We start from the raw sequence: 17,894 nt of genomic DNA, 5'->3' as shown, positions 1-17,894 counted from the left end.
ATTTCGGAAGACTCCGAGTTTCAGAAAGATTTGTCAGAGATGAGAAGAGAGATAAATCATCTCTGAGATTGTTTGAATATCATTAGAGTTCGGAGATGATGGGCGATCTTTCCTAAAGATTTGTTTTATTCCGTCTCTTTCTGGTTTTCACGTAGTGTTTTCCGTCTTTTGATGCGGATTATCACCGAATCCTTGTTGTTGGGTTACCAAAACAGAATTTCTTTTGCCCTTTAACTGATGAGACCGGATTTGTTGAGATGACAAATTGTTTGAGATGACTAATTCAGAGTTTCGACCTGAATCAAAACAGTTCTGAGACAAACCGTTTCAGTTTGTATTAGTGTAGTGAAGTTGCTACGGATTTGAAGAAGTAGTTAGAAGAAAAGAGTTTGTTTGGTGCAGCAAATTCAGGGTTAGTCCTGAGAGAAGAATCTTTATTGCAGTCTTGACTCTATCTAGTTCTTATGAGATTGAACCATTTTGATTTCGAGGACGAAATCTATTTTTAGTGGGGGAGAACTGTAACGCCCCGAATTTATCTTAATTGAGCTTAATTGAGTTAATCGGAGATTTCAGATTTTAAGAGCCGACTTGATTTTGATCAGGATCCTTTTTGTAAATTTTGGATTTTTCAGGGACTAAAATGCAAAAATGGAGATTGTTAGATATTTAATGGGCTTTTGAATTTTCTTCTCCATTTCTTCTCCTTCTTCTTCCTCTCTCCCTCGCCTCTCTCCTCCATAGACAACGCCCCAAACCCATTCCAAGCTTTGTGATTTCGATTTTCGGTCGATCCGTCCGTTGGAATTTAATTCTGAAGGCAGATTAGCGATCACGGCAGCGAGAGCTCCATTATACCGTAAGTATTTCTTCGATCAGATACGTTTTGTTTTTCGGATGTTGTTAGAATCGACTGAGTTTTGAGTATGTTGTTCTTGGCAGAGTTCTGATCGTTTATTCTCAGTCAGTTTTGAATTTGAGCGTAGTTCGAAATTGTTTTGATTTTTGAAAGATTATTCGAAATTTGGGTTTTGGAGATTTGTTGGGATTGAGTCATTTTTGGGTTTGATGGTTGATTTGAGTTTATTGGATTGATATTATACTGTTTGTATTTCCGGTTTGATCAGTTATAGCCGTTATGCCGCCAGTTTGAGTTTTGGAATATCAATTGTTCATATTGATGAGATTTTGGATTTAGGAGTTGGAATTGAGTTTGAATGGTTGATATGGATGGATTGACATTGAAATTCTTTTATATCTCCTTTCAGATTCAGTTGCAGATTTTGGAGTCCAGAAATTACAGAATTCGAATCGTTGACGAATTGATCAAGGTTTGATATCGAGGTTACTTTATTATTTGACTTGAATCGAATGATGTTTGATTGAGCCTTTTGTGCTTGTAGCTTGTCCGGATTTCAGCTACGTCAATCAAAGAAGAGGTAAAAGACGACTTTGGAATGGAATAGGACGATTAACTCGAATCCGGAATGATTCGAGTGTCCTAGGGAAAATCACATACTTGCATGCTTCTTGAATTATATGTTATTTGTTTTACTGGAATCAGTTGAATGAGTTTTGATTTGCATTGCATTCATATTGAGCCAATTACCTTTGTTTTGCGGGCAAGAGAGGCCCAGAAGAGTTAGATGTTCTGTGGACTATACTTGAGTGACATTTGTTAGCAGATTTTTAGCAATTGTCGAGAAACACTCTCTATATGTGCCCAGAGTCTAGAGGAGAAAAATATGCACCATCCACCTCGATCGGGAGAGTCGGTGTGTTGGTGATATTTTGTCCTCGGGATCCCAATTGAGAAAACAGAACTTTTACCTTGTGATTATCCAAACTTGATAATCCTTGTTTTAAAGACATGCATTGCACTTTATGCAATTGATTTGGAGTTATTGACATGCTATTGGAACCCTTGTTTGGTTATTTCATATATCGCGTTCGATATATTATTTGATATGCATGCTTTGTCTTTTTTACTGGGAATTGTATTCTCACCGGATTATCCGGCTGTCGTTTTGTTTGTATGTGTACTTGACGGAAGGTGGGACATGATCGAGTCAGAGATCGCATGGCTAGGTGGTTGGGTTGATATAGTGAGTCCTCATTATTGTAGGAGTCGATTTTGTTTTCGAACACGGTTGTACTTGTTGTATTTTGATTGTAGAACTTAGAAGTGATGCATGTTCAACTAGATTGATTATTGTACAACTCTAGAACTTCATGTATTGTATTTTGACCGGAGTGTTTTTCAGTGCAGGTCGAAGGGGTAGCGTGCCCGCGCGACTCGAGGAGCGCCCGCGCTCTCCTGGGCTTGAAATTTTGCATTGTGCGAAATTCCGGCGCGCCCGCGCCACTAGCACATCCCCGGGGCTTGGAATTTTGCATTGTGCAAAATTCCGGCGCACCCGCGCCTGTAGCTCGTTTAAAAAAAAAAAAATTGATTTCTTTTCCACGGCTCCTCATGTTCGTTTGTGTTTAATTAAACGAGTTTAGATGATTAGAAACGGGGTCTCACAAAATGTTTAAGGAGTCCTTATTTGGTTAAAATAAGTGAAAAATCAGATCCGGAACGTCCGAAAATGGTAGGGTAGGTCCCGGGGGTCAATAAATGAGTTCAGAAGGACCAAAACAGTTCGGAGCACACGAACCAGTTCGGGCCCTCCAAACCAGTTCGGGCCGTACAAACCCGAGTTCGGATCGTTCGAACTCAGCAGAGTCCAGGTGTCAAAATGGCTTGGACAAGTGGCATTTCGGACCATCCAAACCCAGTTCGGACTGTTCGAACTCCGCCTATAAATAGGCCCTCCGAAATTCAGAATTTTCACACCATTTACATTTTTCTATCTCGGTTCTAGGCTGTTCTAGGTAGTTTCCAGCCTTCCTAGGCTTGGTCTTGAGGTTGGCCAGGTGCTCCGGGGTTGCGGCGAAGCGGTGCCCAAGTTCTGGGGCAGTCGTCATCAGCGGGCTGACGACGGACGCAGGTATAGCTCTGGTTTCTTATAGTAAATAGGGATTATGCTATAGTCTAGTTAAGGCTTTTAGAATAAAGTGGTAATGCATGAGTACTTTGCATTGTAGTGCGGACTATAGGTTTTGACATTAGAGCTGGTGTAGCTTTCCTAGTAGAACTAAGGTACATAAGTACAGATTGAGATAGCCAGCTGAATATACATGTTTATGTGTTGCATAATTATGTGTTGCATTATTATCTGTCATGATATGCATGATTTATTGTTCATGATTTGTATGCGGCATTTGCATACCATGTTGAGCATGTTATCCTTTTGAGATAGCCAGTTGTTCTAGGGTCGCTCAGCCCTAGGGTTATTGTTATTATACAATCGGGTACCGTGTGACACCCACTGGACCGACGGGGCTGCGTGTGCGGTTTTACCCAGGATGGTGATAGTCCAAGATCGGGTTCAGTATGTGTGGCACCCACTGGATCTTTGAAGCAGCGTGCACATAATGGAGGCGCCTGTGTACTAAGCATGATTTTCCTGATATGATCCCAGTTACCCAGAGCATTCAGAGTTCATGTTGCATGCATCATAATATAGACCTGTATATTCAATACTTTACGTACTGGGCGTTAGCGCTCACGTCCTTGCTTTTATCTCGGAAACCCCATTCGACGGGGCAGGTTTGCAGGTGGATCAGGAGCGAGAGTTGTAGTTGGTCAGTGACCAGGGCTTGGTAGCAGGAGTCTTCAGAAGAGTTTTAGATTAAGATTTTAACTGGTATTTATTCGATTTAGCTATATCTTTATTTGAGGATTTATTTATGATTTTCGCTGTTATTTTTGATCATTTATTTATTAAGTTAAATGCATGCTTAAGCTTTTGATTAGTAGGTGATCACGGTGTGGGTCACTACATTTATGGTATCAGAGCATGCATAGTAATCTTGGGATCTAGATTGTTGGATTTGGGTTTAATCCTTTGATCATTGTATAGATGACGGGACTTGGTGATGAAAGTAGCCATAGTAGCGTGGGTGGACGCTGGGGCGATCAAGATGATCGAGAGAATCTTCGGGCTTTCATCACCATCGCCATGATGATCGTAGGAGTTTTAGTATGCATAGATATTTGCATAACCAGGGGTTAGAGTTGTGCTAGTTTTCAGATTACCAGTTCTAGGCTTTCTCCTGAAACGATTCAAAAAGTCAGTGGTTTGACATAGTGTCTGAGATGACTCAATGTTAGGGTCATTGGTTATTGATGATGGATTTAATCATAGATTCAGTGATAGATTATACCAGGTGCTGAGGACTATGCAGGGTTGTTCAAGACGGGATAGGAAGCGCAACCTACGCCGATGTTTTGTGGGAAGTTTATTCCAGATAGGCTATTGGGGGAGGCTACCCGAGTCTTGATATTTTGCACAGTTATAGCAAGGGGTATGATTATCAAACGGAATGTTTTTATGAATTTGATATTGGTACTGACTGGATTAGTGCCAAGAGATTTGAACGCTATCGTCTGACTTTATCAGAGATACAGATTTTAGTTTTCGTTGACAGAATAGTCTTGGAAAGGATTCTTTGACAAGTGTACTTTCAGAGTGAATAGTTTTCCCAGGTGGTATTGGGGGAGAACCAGGAGTTTCGATCAGTATCGTTTGGCCTTATCAGAGTTACAGATAGTGATCGGGGACATGATCAGCATGATGATTTGGGTTTCTTATTAAGCGATTGTAAGATTTATTTGGGTGGTTTCCATTATTGCTCTCGAAGTCTTTTGTACTTCAGACAGGTTATTGGAAAGTTACCCCAGTCTGGAGACCATGATGTTACTAGTAATTATTTGGATCAAGTGAGGTCTTGTAAAATGATATGAGACAATAAAGAACTTGTTGTTCTTATTCAAGTCCATGTCGGTACTTAAGATATATTTCGAGGACGAAATTATCTTAAGTGGGGGAGAATGTAGTAGCCCGATTACATTTTACAAGATTAAATGATTTTAAACATGTTATAATATGACATATAATTTTAAAAGTGCCAAAACATGTTTAAGGAGTCCTTATTTGCTTAAAATAAGTGTAAAATCAGATTTGGAACGTCCGAAAATGGTAGGGTAGGTCCTGGGGGTCCATAAATGTGTTCAGAAGGACCAAAATAGTTCGGAGCACACAGACCAGTTCGGGCCCTCCGAACCAGTTCGGGCCGTACAAACCCGAGTTCGGATCATCCGAACTCAGAGGAGCCCAGGTTTCAAAATGGCTCGGACAAGTGGCAGTTCGGACCGTTCGAACTCCGCCTATAAATAGGCCCTCCAAAATTCAGAATTTTCACACCATTTACATATTTCTATCTCGGATCTAGGCTGTTCTAGGTAGTTTCCAGTCTTCTTAGGCTTGATCCGGAGGTTGGCTAGGTGCTTCAGGGTTGCGGCGGAGCGGTGCCCAAGTTCTGGGGCAATCGTCGTCAGCGGGCTGACGACGGACACAGGTATAGCTCTGGCTCCTTATAGTAAATAGGGAGTATGCTATAGTCTAGTTAAGGCTTTTAGAATAAAGTGGTAATGCATGAGTACTTTGCATTGTAGTGCGGACTATAGGTTTTGACATTAGAGCTGGTGTAGCTTGCCTAGTAGAACTAAGGTATGTAAGTACAGACTGAGATAGCCAGCTGAATATACATGTTTATGTGTTGCATAATTATGTATTGCATTATTATCTGTCATGATATGCATGATTTACTGTTCATGATTTGTATGCGGCATTTGCATACCATGTTGAGCATGTTATCCTTTTGAGATAGCCAGTTGTTCTAGGGTCGCTCAGCCCTAGGGTTATTGTTATTATACAATCGGGTACCGTGTGACACCCACTGGACCGAAGGGGCAGCGTGTGCGGTTTTACCTAGGACGGTGATAGTTCAAGATCGGGTTCAGTATGTGTGGCACCCACTGGATCTTCAGAGCAGCGTGCACATATTGGAGGCGCCTGTGTACTAAGCATGATTTTCAAGATATGATCCTAGTTACCCAGAGCATTTATAGTTCATGTTGCATGCATCATAATATAGACATGTTATTCAATACTTTACGTACTGGGCGTTAGCGCTCACGTCCTTGCTTTTATCTCGGATACCCCATTCGACGGGGCAGGTTTGCAGGTGGATCAGGAGCGAGAGTTGTAGTTGGTCAGTGACCAGGGCTTGGTAGCAAGAGTCTTCAGAAGAGTTTTAGATTAAGATTTTAACTGGTATTTATTCGATTTGGCTGTAACTTTATTTGATGATTTATTTATGATTTTCCGCTGGTATTTCTGATCATTTATTAATTAAGTTAAATGCATGCTTAAGCTTCTGATTAGTAGGTGATCACGATGCGGGTCACTACAGTTTTGCAACAAGTGTGGAGGTAGACACTCCAAAGAGCAGTGTAAAAGATTTTTTGGGAACTGCAATATCTGTCAGTAGCCAGGACACTTTGCTAAGGTATGTCCTCAATGAGGTAATGATCGAGCTCAGAGTGGGAGTTCTTCTGGACCGACAGCTCAGCCTGAGAGGCAGATTTTTGCGGTTTACGCCTTCCAGCCTCAGCAACAGAATAGACAGGGAGGTATCCCAAATGCAAACCAGCCTCCGAGACAGCAGGCACGAGTCTTTGTTCTGACTGAGGATCAGGCTCAGGCTGCACTTGATGATGTTATAGCAGGTAACTGTTTGATTTTGGTTATTCTGCTCATGTATTGATTGATACGGGTGCGTCTCACTCTTTTATATCTGAGAATTTTGTATTGATGTATGCATTGCCTTGTGAGCCTTTCTCTGCTGTAGTTGTTGTCACTTCACCTTTGGGTGGAGGAATTGTGTCCGTAAGATTGGTACGGAACTGTGAACTACGTTTTGAAGGTAACGTGATTAATTTCGATTGTATTGTGCTTGTACTGTCAGATTTTGACAGTATTATCGGTATAGATTCTTTGACCAAGTACAGGGCTAGCATTGACTGTTTTTAAAAAGTAGTTCGTTTTAGACCCGAGATGGCAGAGGAGTGGAAATTTTTCGGTAAGTGTTGTGAAATTTCCTCACAAGCGTACGAGTGTCAAGTTTTAGTATAGTGAAAGAGAGAGTGTCGATCCCACAGGGAGTAAAATGAAAAGATTCAATACTTGTAATTAAAATAGTCTTAATTTTATCTAGAAAATCAAACTTCAAGAGTTTTGCAGAATAAATAAAATAAATAAATAGAAATTATTTAGCTCACACACACACAAATTTTGAGGAATTATCAATCAGAGAAAAATAGTCCAGAGGTTTTGATTTCACTTGGTCTCGACAATATTCAATCCTAATTAATCTATTTTATGAATTTTCTTCGATTAATAACCAAAAATACATAGATTATTCTATTCCCCTCTCCCGAGCAACAAATAGAGTGTATCAACTTACAATTCGATTTCAATATCCCTATTAGAAATCGAGATGTAGTGATATGTGTAAAATGATGTTCCTTAAAGGTTCTATTAAAGCTATATACTCTCCCGAACTATATAAACAATTAACAGTGTAGTTCCTATTGATCCTACTCAAAATCCCCTCTCCCGAGCAATGATTCTAAGTAAATATAACAACTCAATTTATGGCCAATAAATTAAGAAGACATTCAATTCTAGAAACACAATTAATCTATAGAAATTCAATTTATTAAAATCAAAGATTCATTAATATGTCTCAACCAAGCTATGTCAACCTCTAGACTAGAAAAGTTTAGTTCATGCTTGAATTCAATAAAAACCAAATAATGTTTAATATCTCAAACATAATTCAACAATCAAAAGAAAATAAAAAGAAGAAACAAAGCCGTAGTCTTTCTTCCGTGTCCGGTCTAAAAGTCTTCGTCTTCGTTCCAAGCAATCTTCAGTTGTTCAACTCCAAAAAACTCACAGAAGTGCTCTCCCGAATATTGTGTGTATTGGTGGCTGATATAAACCTCCTATGACTCCGAAAAATCCCTTAAATATGACCTAACAATCGTCCAAAAAAAATACCAAAGATATCCCCCAAGTTTCCATAAACAATCGGACTCTAAAATTCCAAACAGACGACGGCGCGGGCGCGTCGAAAACAGGGCGGGCGCCCTCTCAACTCGCAAAACATACTTTTAAAAATTCCTCAACGGCGCGGGCGCGCCTAGTGTCAGCGTGGGCGCGCTCCCAGCTCGACTCTTTATCTCGAACTCTTCATTAAAAGGGCGGGCGCGCCTAAGGATAGGGCGGGCGCGCCTCTAGCTCGAACTTAGCCTTTTTTCTTCACTTTTTCAACTCTTGAATTTCCTTGTAAACTTCCATCTTGTAAGCTTATTTCCACTTGAACACATCAAAATCCATAACTTCCTACAAACACAAAAACAACAACAATTTCACGCAATATCTACCAATAAATTCCAAAAGTCAAGTAAAACCATATACAAATTAAGTGCACAAAATGCACTTATCAAATTCCCCCAAACTTGAACTTTTGTTCGTCTTGAGCAAAACTAACTCAAACTCCACTCAATTGCAAGAACAATAACCATCAAGAATGACTATGGATTAATGACCTCAGTATGGAATTTCAAAACAATTTAAATCCAATCATCTCTGCCCTACTAACACTTGAAAAGTAAGATGTCCAGAAAAGTAATTCAACCTCGTAAACTCATAAACTCCGCAACTCACGTTTCAAAATACTCTTCTCTTAACTCAATTCAAACATTCACAAATCATGAGGACTTTCATGGTAAAACAGGATCAAATTCAAGGATATATCATCACAACCACACTCAATTGGTTTAATTCAAAGAACGTAGTGTGTGCGTGTTTCGATCAAGAATTCATAATCATTTAAGTTTCAATCAACAGTCCATAGGCTAAATTCTCGCAACTCCTCTCCACTAGTATATTGGGCAACTGTGACTCGGTCAATAGGACTTAATAAGCTTATAATGCAAGGCCTGGCTCATGGCTACAAATGAAGGAAAAGAATTCAAATAAGGAGTAATTCACATTTATGCTCAAACTCAATTCTAATTTTTACTCCTTTCATTCACAATTTCACACTCATTCAACTTCCTTGATTTTTCAATTTCTCTCACAACTTCTTTCAACTCTCTTTTACAACTTTTCCAACCACGCATTTTTTTTTCTTCTTCTACCTCTTTTCATTTTTTCAATTCATCCACCACACCATTCCATTTTTCACAAATAAAGCTAGGAGCATATAACATTTTAGCATTCAAATTACTCCATTAAAGGTAGGAAATAGTGTATAAGATATTCAGGTAGTCAATGTAGGACCTTGAAATAATGACAAATGGGGGTTTAATCACACGTTTACATGCATGTCATTCGATTTTCAATAAAACTCAAACAAGGTACTAGGGATAACATATATAATAGGTAGCTTGAAAGGCTCAAACGAATTCAGAAAAATCTCCTAAATCATTCCTAATCACAGTTTTGCCCGTATTTCGCCTCAAGGGGTGTCCGAACTAGTTCTAGACAAGTCTCAATCCACAATTAAATCATACAAATCTCAATCAGTGCAGAAAGGGATAATCATCAGCAGTAAACGATGATTTTCACAAGTAGTTTCAGAATTATCGTACCTCTAAGTACAAATATGCGTGTAAGCTCAAATGGGCAACTAAGGATACACTGATTCAATCAAATTCAAGGCCCAAAAAACATCCAAACAATGCCTCAATCCTTTTTATGTTTGTCTGTCTCAAGATTTAGATTCAAGCAAAATCACAGAATATACAGGAGTTCAATTGTTCACTTGGTTCCATTTATTTCAAAATTTTGTCAGCTAGGCAGGTAGTCATGGACTTCAGTTACAAAACAAAAATTAACATCATTGGTCATCAATCCATATCAACACAACTACATAAATTTCTCAAAAATTTTTCAAATGCAGCGACACACCAACACAACACAACTCCTAAGAACCAAACAAATAAAATAAAAAAAAAACAAAACAAAACCAAAAGCAACTAAATAAAAAACAATAAAAGTCATAATTGACACAACTCCCCCAAACTTAGTACATTCGTTGTCCTCAAGGAATTAAAACAAGAAAGCATAAAGGACATATACCACAAATGACGACCGTCAGTGGTCATCACCATCATCAGCAGCATCATCATGGGACGGATCAGAAGGGCCAAAAGTGGGCGGCCACTGTGGATACAGAGGAAATGGATGAGCCGAACTAGCAGCCTGTGGAAACTGATGTCTCAAAGCATCTGTAAAATCCATCATGTAGTCCATAAAGACACCAGTAGTCTGCTGAAATGTCCAAAACTCTTGACGGTGTGCTCTCAATTCATCCTCCAGAATAGCAACACGATCGGGCGCAACAGGGGGTGCTTGAGGTCGGGGTGCAGGGCCGCTTCGTGCAGCTGCTCGCTAATTAAAATCTCGCCTCTCAGCGCGAGTTCGGTGCTCAGAAGCCGGTATCATGCGAAAAGGAGTATGACAAGCAATAGGAGCAGTAGCTTTCAACAATTCTTCATTTTGGCCCCACTCAACTCCAGCCGCTTCACAAAGATCAGTGATAAGTGCGGGCAAAGCAAACCTGCCAGTCGTCTTACCTGCCGCCACACCCTGAATAGTTGCTTGACAAATCTGTCCCAAGTCGATTGCTTTGCCCTCCAAAATACAATAAACAAGAATCGCTCGTTCTCGTGTCACCTCATGCTCGTGGTCAGTCGGTTTAAGACGAGCACACACAAAGTTGTACCATAGCTTAGCATCAGGAATTAGCTCGGTCTTCTTCAACTTAGAAGGTTGATGATCACGGCCCATGCGCCATTCCGCACCCGGAACACAAATACGGCTCAGAATCGTCGCGTAATCCACTTCATTCGCTCGGTACTCCGCATACTCATCGTGAAATACTGGTGGAAGGTTGTACAAGGTGTTAATAGTGTGAGCATCAAAATGCACCAGCTGGCCTAGGACAAGCACTTTCAACTGCATGTGCTTTACTTTCAAGTTCGCATAAAATTCACGAAAGACTGGGACGACTGCATCCTGAGGTGGCTTAACAAAATTTAACCATTGACGCCCATTCACAGCCCTACCAATTGTATGCAAAAACTCATCGTTCCCAAATCCCAATGTCGTGTCAAACCCATGCTCCAGTAGTATCGTTTTGCCTAGACAATTTTGATAATGCTGTTCGGCACTCTCATTCCAGAAACGCTGCGGCTCATGCTCCGGATTAGCATGAGAAGAGGATGCAACAAATTTTTGTTTCTTCTTTGGTGCCATGAATCAAACACTTAGTAGGCACCACACGTCACGCACAAATAACCAATTTACCACAATCACAACTTCCCCAAACTTAAATCTACTCCACAATCCACACACAACAACAACCGCTTCCGCAACAATCAATAGAATTCACACTTCAAAGATCGATTAATCAATTAATAGTTCAAGACCCACGAATCGCACGAGTAGAATTTGCGAAATACTCACCACCTAAAACAATTGTAGAAGTACCAAAAGAATGACTTACTCCATATGAGTTCGAGAAGAGTAGATAATCAAAAGCTTCCCCAATCTACAATCCTCCAAAAATTAAAATAGGCGTGCCCCGGATAAAAGTGGTTCGACCGTCCCACGTCAAAGAGAGGATGAAAGAAATTAGATTGTGGGGGATTTGGAGATGATGAGATACACTAGCCGATTATAACAAGAAAAGTGGGGAAGAATTCGTGAGGAGGAAAGTGGACAAGAAATTAGGGAAAAGATTTGGGAGAAAGGAAAGAAAATAGTAGGTTAAATAGAAGAAATCGGTGATGGGGCGGGCGCGCGAGAGATAAGGGCGGGCACGCCTCTATCTCGTTTTGTGAAATAGCAGGGGCGGGGCGGGCGTGCTGAAGACGGGGCGGGCGCGCCTACGTCTCAAAAATATTTTTCAAAAATATGGTATAGGGACGGCGCGGGAGCGCTGAAGACGGGGCGGGCGTGCCTTGAGCTCGAAAAAAAATCACAAAATCATTGCAGGAGAGGCGCGGGCGCACCTTCACCTCGAGATTGGCATCCAAAATTCTTAAAAAATCAAAGAAAAAAAACAAATTAATTCCAAAACAACAAAATTAACAGTAAAAACTAAAGAACAAAATTAAAACGAGAAAGCAAAGACAAAAAGTAAAAAAAATTTGGGTTGCCTCCCAAAAAGCGCTTGTTTTAAAGTCATCAGCCCGACGTGCACCAGTCTTTAGTTGGGATCATTAAGCAATGCGCTGGATGCGGGTGGTACTTCATTGACAAAGTAGTTCTTGACTCTCTGTCCATTGACCTTGAAAACTCTTCCATCTGTACATCGCAATTCAATGGAACCATGTGGATAAACAGTCTCAACGAGAAACGGCCTTGACCATCGCGATTTCAACTTCCCTGGAAATAATTTCAACCGAGAGTTAAATAGCAAAACTCTTTGACCCTTTTCGAATTCTCTATGCACAATAACTTTATCATGCCACTTCTTTGTGTTCTCTTTGTAGATCTTGGAATTATCATATGCTTCACTCCGGAATTCATCCAATTCATTCAACTGTAGTTTCCGCAACTCTCCGGATGCTTCGAGATCCATGTTTAGCTTCTTGATAGCCCAAAACGCCTTGTGCTCCAACTCCAACGATAAATGACATGCCTTACCAAAAACCAGCCTGTAGGGAGACATCCCAATGGGTGTTTTGAATGCAGTGCGGTAGGCCCAAATGGCGTCATCTAGCTTGATTGCCCAATCTTTCCGATTTGTCTTAACCATTTTCTCCAAGATTTGCTTGATTTCCCGGTTAGAGATCTCCGCCTGGCCATTGGTTTGAGGATGGTATGCGCACGCCACCTTATGCCTTACACCATACTTCGTGAGCAAGGTATTAAAAATCTTATTGCAGAAATGCGTACCTTCATCACTGATTATTTCTCGTGGAGTTCCAAACCGCGTGAAGATATTCTTTTGCACAAATTTAACTACAACACGAGCGTCATTAGTCGAGGTGGCAATGGCTTCCACCAATTTCGAAACGTAATCAACTGCTAACAAAATATAAGTGTACCCAAAAGAAGGGGGAAAGGGACCCATAAAATCAATACCCCACACATCAAATAATTCTACTTCTAAAATATTTGTGAGGGGTAATTCATGCCTTCTTTAAATATTTCCCATTCTTTGACACTTATCACATGATTTCACCAAGGTATAACTATCTTTAAACAACGTAGGCCAATAAAAACCAGATTGTAATACCTTAGCAGCAGTGCGGGTGGGTCCAAAATGTCCTCCATAGGGGGAGGAATGGCATTGTTCCAAGATTTCATTTGCCTCTTGTCCCGCCACACATCTCCGAATCACTTGATCGACACAACGTTTGAAAACATAGGGATCATCCCACAAGTAGAACTTAATGTCATGGAAAAACTTCTTCTTTTGATGTCTATTCAACTCTGGAGGCATAGCACCACAAGACAAGAAATTTGCAATATCAGCAAACCATGGAATAAAGGAACTTACCTCAAAGATTTGTTCATCCGGAAACAATTCCTTTATGCTCTCCTCCTCTTTCACGTCTTCTAGCTCCAATCTTGACAAGTGATCAGCAACTTGATTTTCACTACCCTTCTTGTCCTTGATCTCAAAATCAAACTCTTGTAAAAGTAGAATCCACCTTATCAAGCGTGGCTTGGCATCCTTTTTGGCAAACAAGTAGCGAATTGTTGCATGGTCAGTAAAAACAACTACTTTAGTACCAATTAAATATGGACGAAATTTATCAAAAGCAAAGACTACTGCAATCATCTCTTTTTCGGTGGTAGTGTAGTTTTGCTGTGCGGCGTCCATGGTGCGACTGGCGTAATATATAGCTCTGAAAATCTTATCTCTCCTTTGGCCTAATACCGCGCCCACTGCATAGTCACTAGCATCGCACATAAGCTCAAAGGGCTCCTTCCACTCTGGCACAATCATGATGGGTGCTGTGGTCAATGCCGTCTTGATCTTTTCAAATGCCTGCAAACAATCATCATCAAAAATGAATGTAGAATATTTTTCAAGTAAATTACACAGAGGTTTTGTGATTTTAGAAAAATCCTTGATGAAACGCCGATAAAACCCTGCATGGCCTAAAAAACTTCTGATGCCCTTGATATTCTTCGGAGGTGGAAGCTTCTCTATTGCAACCACTTTGGCTCGATCCACCTCTAATCCATTGGATGACACTTTATGTCCAAGGACAATGCCCTCTTGAACCATGAAGTGACATTTTTCCCAGTTAAGAACTAAATTCTTTTTTGGGCACCTATGCAAAACAAGAGACAGATTATGCAAGCAATGATCAAAAGAGGAGCAAAATACTGAAAAGTCATCCATAAACACTTCCATCACGTCCTCCACCATATCTTAAAAAATCGCCATCATACACCTCTGAAAAGTTGCAGGTGCATTACACAGTTCAAACGGCATCCTCCTGAAAGCAAACGTGCCATAGGGACACATAAAGGTAGTCTTCTCCTGATCTTCCGGTGCTATAGCAATTTGATTATAGCCTGAATAACCATCTAAGAAACAGTAATAGCAATAACCAGCAAGTCTATCAAGCATTTGATCAATAAAAGGAAGTGGAAAATGATCTTTACGAGTAGCTTTATTCAACTTCCTATAATCTATACAAACTCGCCAGCCAGTTACTGTACGTGTGGAGATTAACTCATTATTCTCGTTCTTAACCACAGTAATCCCACCCTTCTTAGGCACCACTTGAACAGGAGATACCCAACTACTGTTAGAAATAGCATAAATCACTCCCGCATTCAACAGCTTTAAAACTTCTTTCTTAACTACCTCTTTCATGGCGGGATTCGACCTTCTCTGATGATCAACATAAGGAGTATACGACTCTTACATCAAAATTTTATGCATGCAAATTGTTGGACTAATACCCTTAATGTCAGAAATTGACCATCCTAGAGCGGTTTTAAAATTTCTCAGAACTCTCAACAGCTAATCTTTTTCTACAGCAGACAAATGCGCAGATATAATAACAGGACAAGTAGAATTTTCACCAAGAAATTCATAACATAAGTGCGCAGGCAATGCTTTCAGGTCATGAGTTTCAAGGGATACCTCTGGTGCACTATTTTCCAAAGTTTCAGATTCCTTAGACCTCACCATTTTTTCTTTCGGAGCGCTGTCTAGGAATACTTTTTGTTCATGTAACTCCCAATCCTCTTCTTTCTCAACCATCTCGTCTGCCACCAAACATCGTTCGAGCGGATCCGTACTTTCTACACATGAAAAAGAGTTATGAGAATCAATAATTTCAATGCTCTTACATGTACTTACCTCATTTGGTACCCTCATGGTGTGATAAATATTAAAAATCACCGCTTCACCACCAACTCGAAGTGTGAGTTCTCCCTTGTGTACATCGATCAATGCGCGTGCAGTAGCTAAACAAGGTCTCCCAAAAATTAAGGGAGTTTCTTCATCTTCATCCATATCCAAAATCACGAAATCTGCTGGAAATATGAACTTATCGACCTTTACCAAAACATACTCCACAATACCCCGTGGGTATGTGATACTCCGATCCGCCAGCTATAATGTGATGGTGGTCGCCCTGACTTCTCCAAGCTCCAAAGTCCTGTAAACAGAAAAAGGCATTAAATTTATACTGGCTCCTAAATCACATAAAGCTCTATTTACCTTAGAACCACCAATAAAACAAGGGATAGTAAAACTCCCTGGATCCTTCAACTTTTGTGGCAATTTTTTTTGCAGGATTGCGCTACATTCTTCTGTCAAATTCACCACTTCGTTGTCCTGCAATCTCCTCTTCTTAGACATTACATCTTTGATGAATTTTGCATAATTAGGCATTTGTTCCAAGGCATCTGCAAATGGAATATTGATGTGTATCTTCTTGAAGGTATCTAGAAACTTGGAAAATTGCTCATCAAGTGCCTTCTTCTTAAACCGCTGTGGATAAGGAAGTTGTGGCTTGTACATCTGTTTAGATTCAGCTTCCTTCTTGGGCTCTTCAACCACAATTTCTTCAGTCACTGGTTCTTCACTTTCTTTGGCTTTGCTCTGCTCTTTCTCTTCTAACTTCTTCCCACTTCTCAACTCAACTGCTTTGCACTGCTCTTTTGGATTCACTTCAGTATTGCTGGAAAACTGTCCTCTGTTTTGATCCTTCAAAGCATTTGCAAGCTGTCCAATCTGTGTCTCCATGGATTTCATCATAGCTCCCAAACTACACATGTGTGTCTCCATGCTATCCATTCGAGTTTCAGTTCTCGACATCCGCTTGTTAGATTCAATAACAAATGTAGACACCACATCCTCCAACGATGCTTTACCTTCCCCTTGATTTGTATTGAATCCCGGAGGGGGTTTCAACACATTCTTGTTGTTGGCATAAGAAAAGTTTTCATGGTTACGTAAACCAGGATGATAAGTATTAGGAGGAGGGTTACCTCGATAGTTTCCATAGCCTTTGGGATTGATATATTGAGCTTCCTCAGGTGGATGAGATTCATCTATGACAACCGACATACCTGCAGGTTCTGCGATATTCACCTTGTTCAGAGAAGCCACTTGTGTACTCAACGCAGATAGCTGTGTAGTAATGGATGTAAGAGGATCCACACTGTACACTCCTTTCTTAACTCCCATACGTTCAGATGGCCATTGATAACTATTGATAGTCATCTGTTCCAGCATATCATAAGCCTGAATGGGATCCTTGGCAAATATGGTACCTCCAGCAGCAGAGTCCACAGACATTCTTGTAGGCGTATTCAATCCATTGTAGAAAAACTCTATTTCTTCCCAATCTGCAAAATTATGATTAGGACAACGCCTTAACAAATCTTTGTACCTTTCCCATGCCTCGTATAGTTGTTCTGAATCATGCTGTTGAAAGGTACTGATCTCAATCTTTAGCTGGGTTTCCTTGGATGGTGGAAAGAATTTCTCTAAGAATTTCACAGCCATGCCCTCCCAAGTTGTTATGCGTCCTAGTGGCAATGACTGCAGCCAACTCCGTGCTTTGTCCCTAAGAGAAAAAGGAAACAAACGTAAGCGTATTGTATCCTCAGAAACACCATTTATTTTAACAGTATCAGTAATCTCTAGAAAAGTGCGCAAGTGTAAATGAGGATCAGCTGTGGCAGTTCCATTGAATTGGTTCTGCTGAACCATGTTGATTAAGGCCGGCTTCAACTCGAAGTTGTTGGCATTTATTGTCCCTCTAGCGATTCCAGAATAGTGAGCCTGGATCGTTGGCCTGAAATGATCTCTAATTGGAACCAAAGGCAATTCATTGACATCTTCTTCAGCCATGTTTAATTGTTCTTCTCTCCTAGTTTTTCTCAAAGCTCTTGCAGTTCGTTCAATCTCTGGATCAAAGAGCAAAGAATTCGTACTTTGAGATCTTCGCATAAAGCAATTACAAACAATAGCAATTTATTAGTACTTAAATTAAAATAAGAAAAACTCTAAATTAAAACTTCGACTAATTGGTATCAAGATTAAAAAATAATCAAAATTACTCCCCGGCAACGACGCCAAAAACTTGTTGTGAAATTTCCTCGCAAGCGTACGAGTGTCAAGTTTTAGTATAGTGAAAGAGAGAGTGTCGATCCCACAAGGAGTAAAATGAAAAGATTCAATACTTGTAATTAAAATAGTCTTAATTTTATCTAGAAAATCAAACTTCAAGAGTTTTGCAGAATAAATAAAATAAATAAATAGAAATTATTCAGCTCACACACACACAAATTTTGAGGAATTATCAATCAGAGAAAAATAGTCCAGAGGTTTTGATTTCACTTGGTCTCGACAATATTCAATCCTAATTAACTATTTTA

At 40.1% G+C, this 17,894-nt stretch overlaps 1 protein-coding gene and 1 non-coding gene across 2 annotated transcripts; one reads left to right on the top strand and one right to left on the bottom strand.

Annotated features, from left to right (window-relative positions):
• Window positions 1–12,237: 12,237 nt before the first annotated feature.
• On the bottom strand, window positions 12,238–12,612 carry LOC140862312 (uncharacterized). The gene has a single exon (XM_073265325.1). It carries the CDS (start codon window positions 12,610–12,612, stop codon window positions 12,238–12,240), a length of 375 nt encoding a protein of 124 aa, XP_073121426.1.
• Window positions 12,613–16,864: 4,252 nt separating this feature from the next.
• LOC140870193 (small nucleolar RNA R71) lies at window positions 16,865–16,970 on the top strand. The gene has a single exon (XR_012147166.1). It is a non-coding gene; the product is annotated as a small nucleolar RNA R71 (small nucleolar RNA).
• Window positions 16,971–17,894: the final 924 nt, after the last annotated feature.

This window comes from Henckelia pumila, chromosome 4, assembly GCF_033568475.1.
Source record: "Henckelia pumila isolate YLH828 chromosome 4, ASM3356847v2, whole genome shotgun sequence".
In the NCBI taxonomy this organism is placed as follows: Eukaryota; Viridiplantae; Streptophyta; class Magnoliopsida; order Lamiales; family Gesneriaceae; genus Henckelia; species Henckelia pumila.
The sequence above is the reverse complement of the archived record's forward strand: the minus strand, read 5'-3'. Positions and strand labels throughout refer to the sequence as shown.

Excerpts from the sequence above, each read along its gene's own strand:
- LOC140862312 (XM_073265325.1), bottom strand. The coding sequence starts at position 12,612 with ATGGATCTCGAAGCATCCGGAGAGTTGCGGAAACTACAGTTGAATGAA.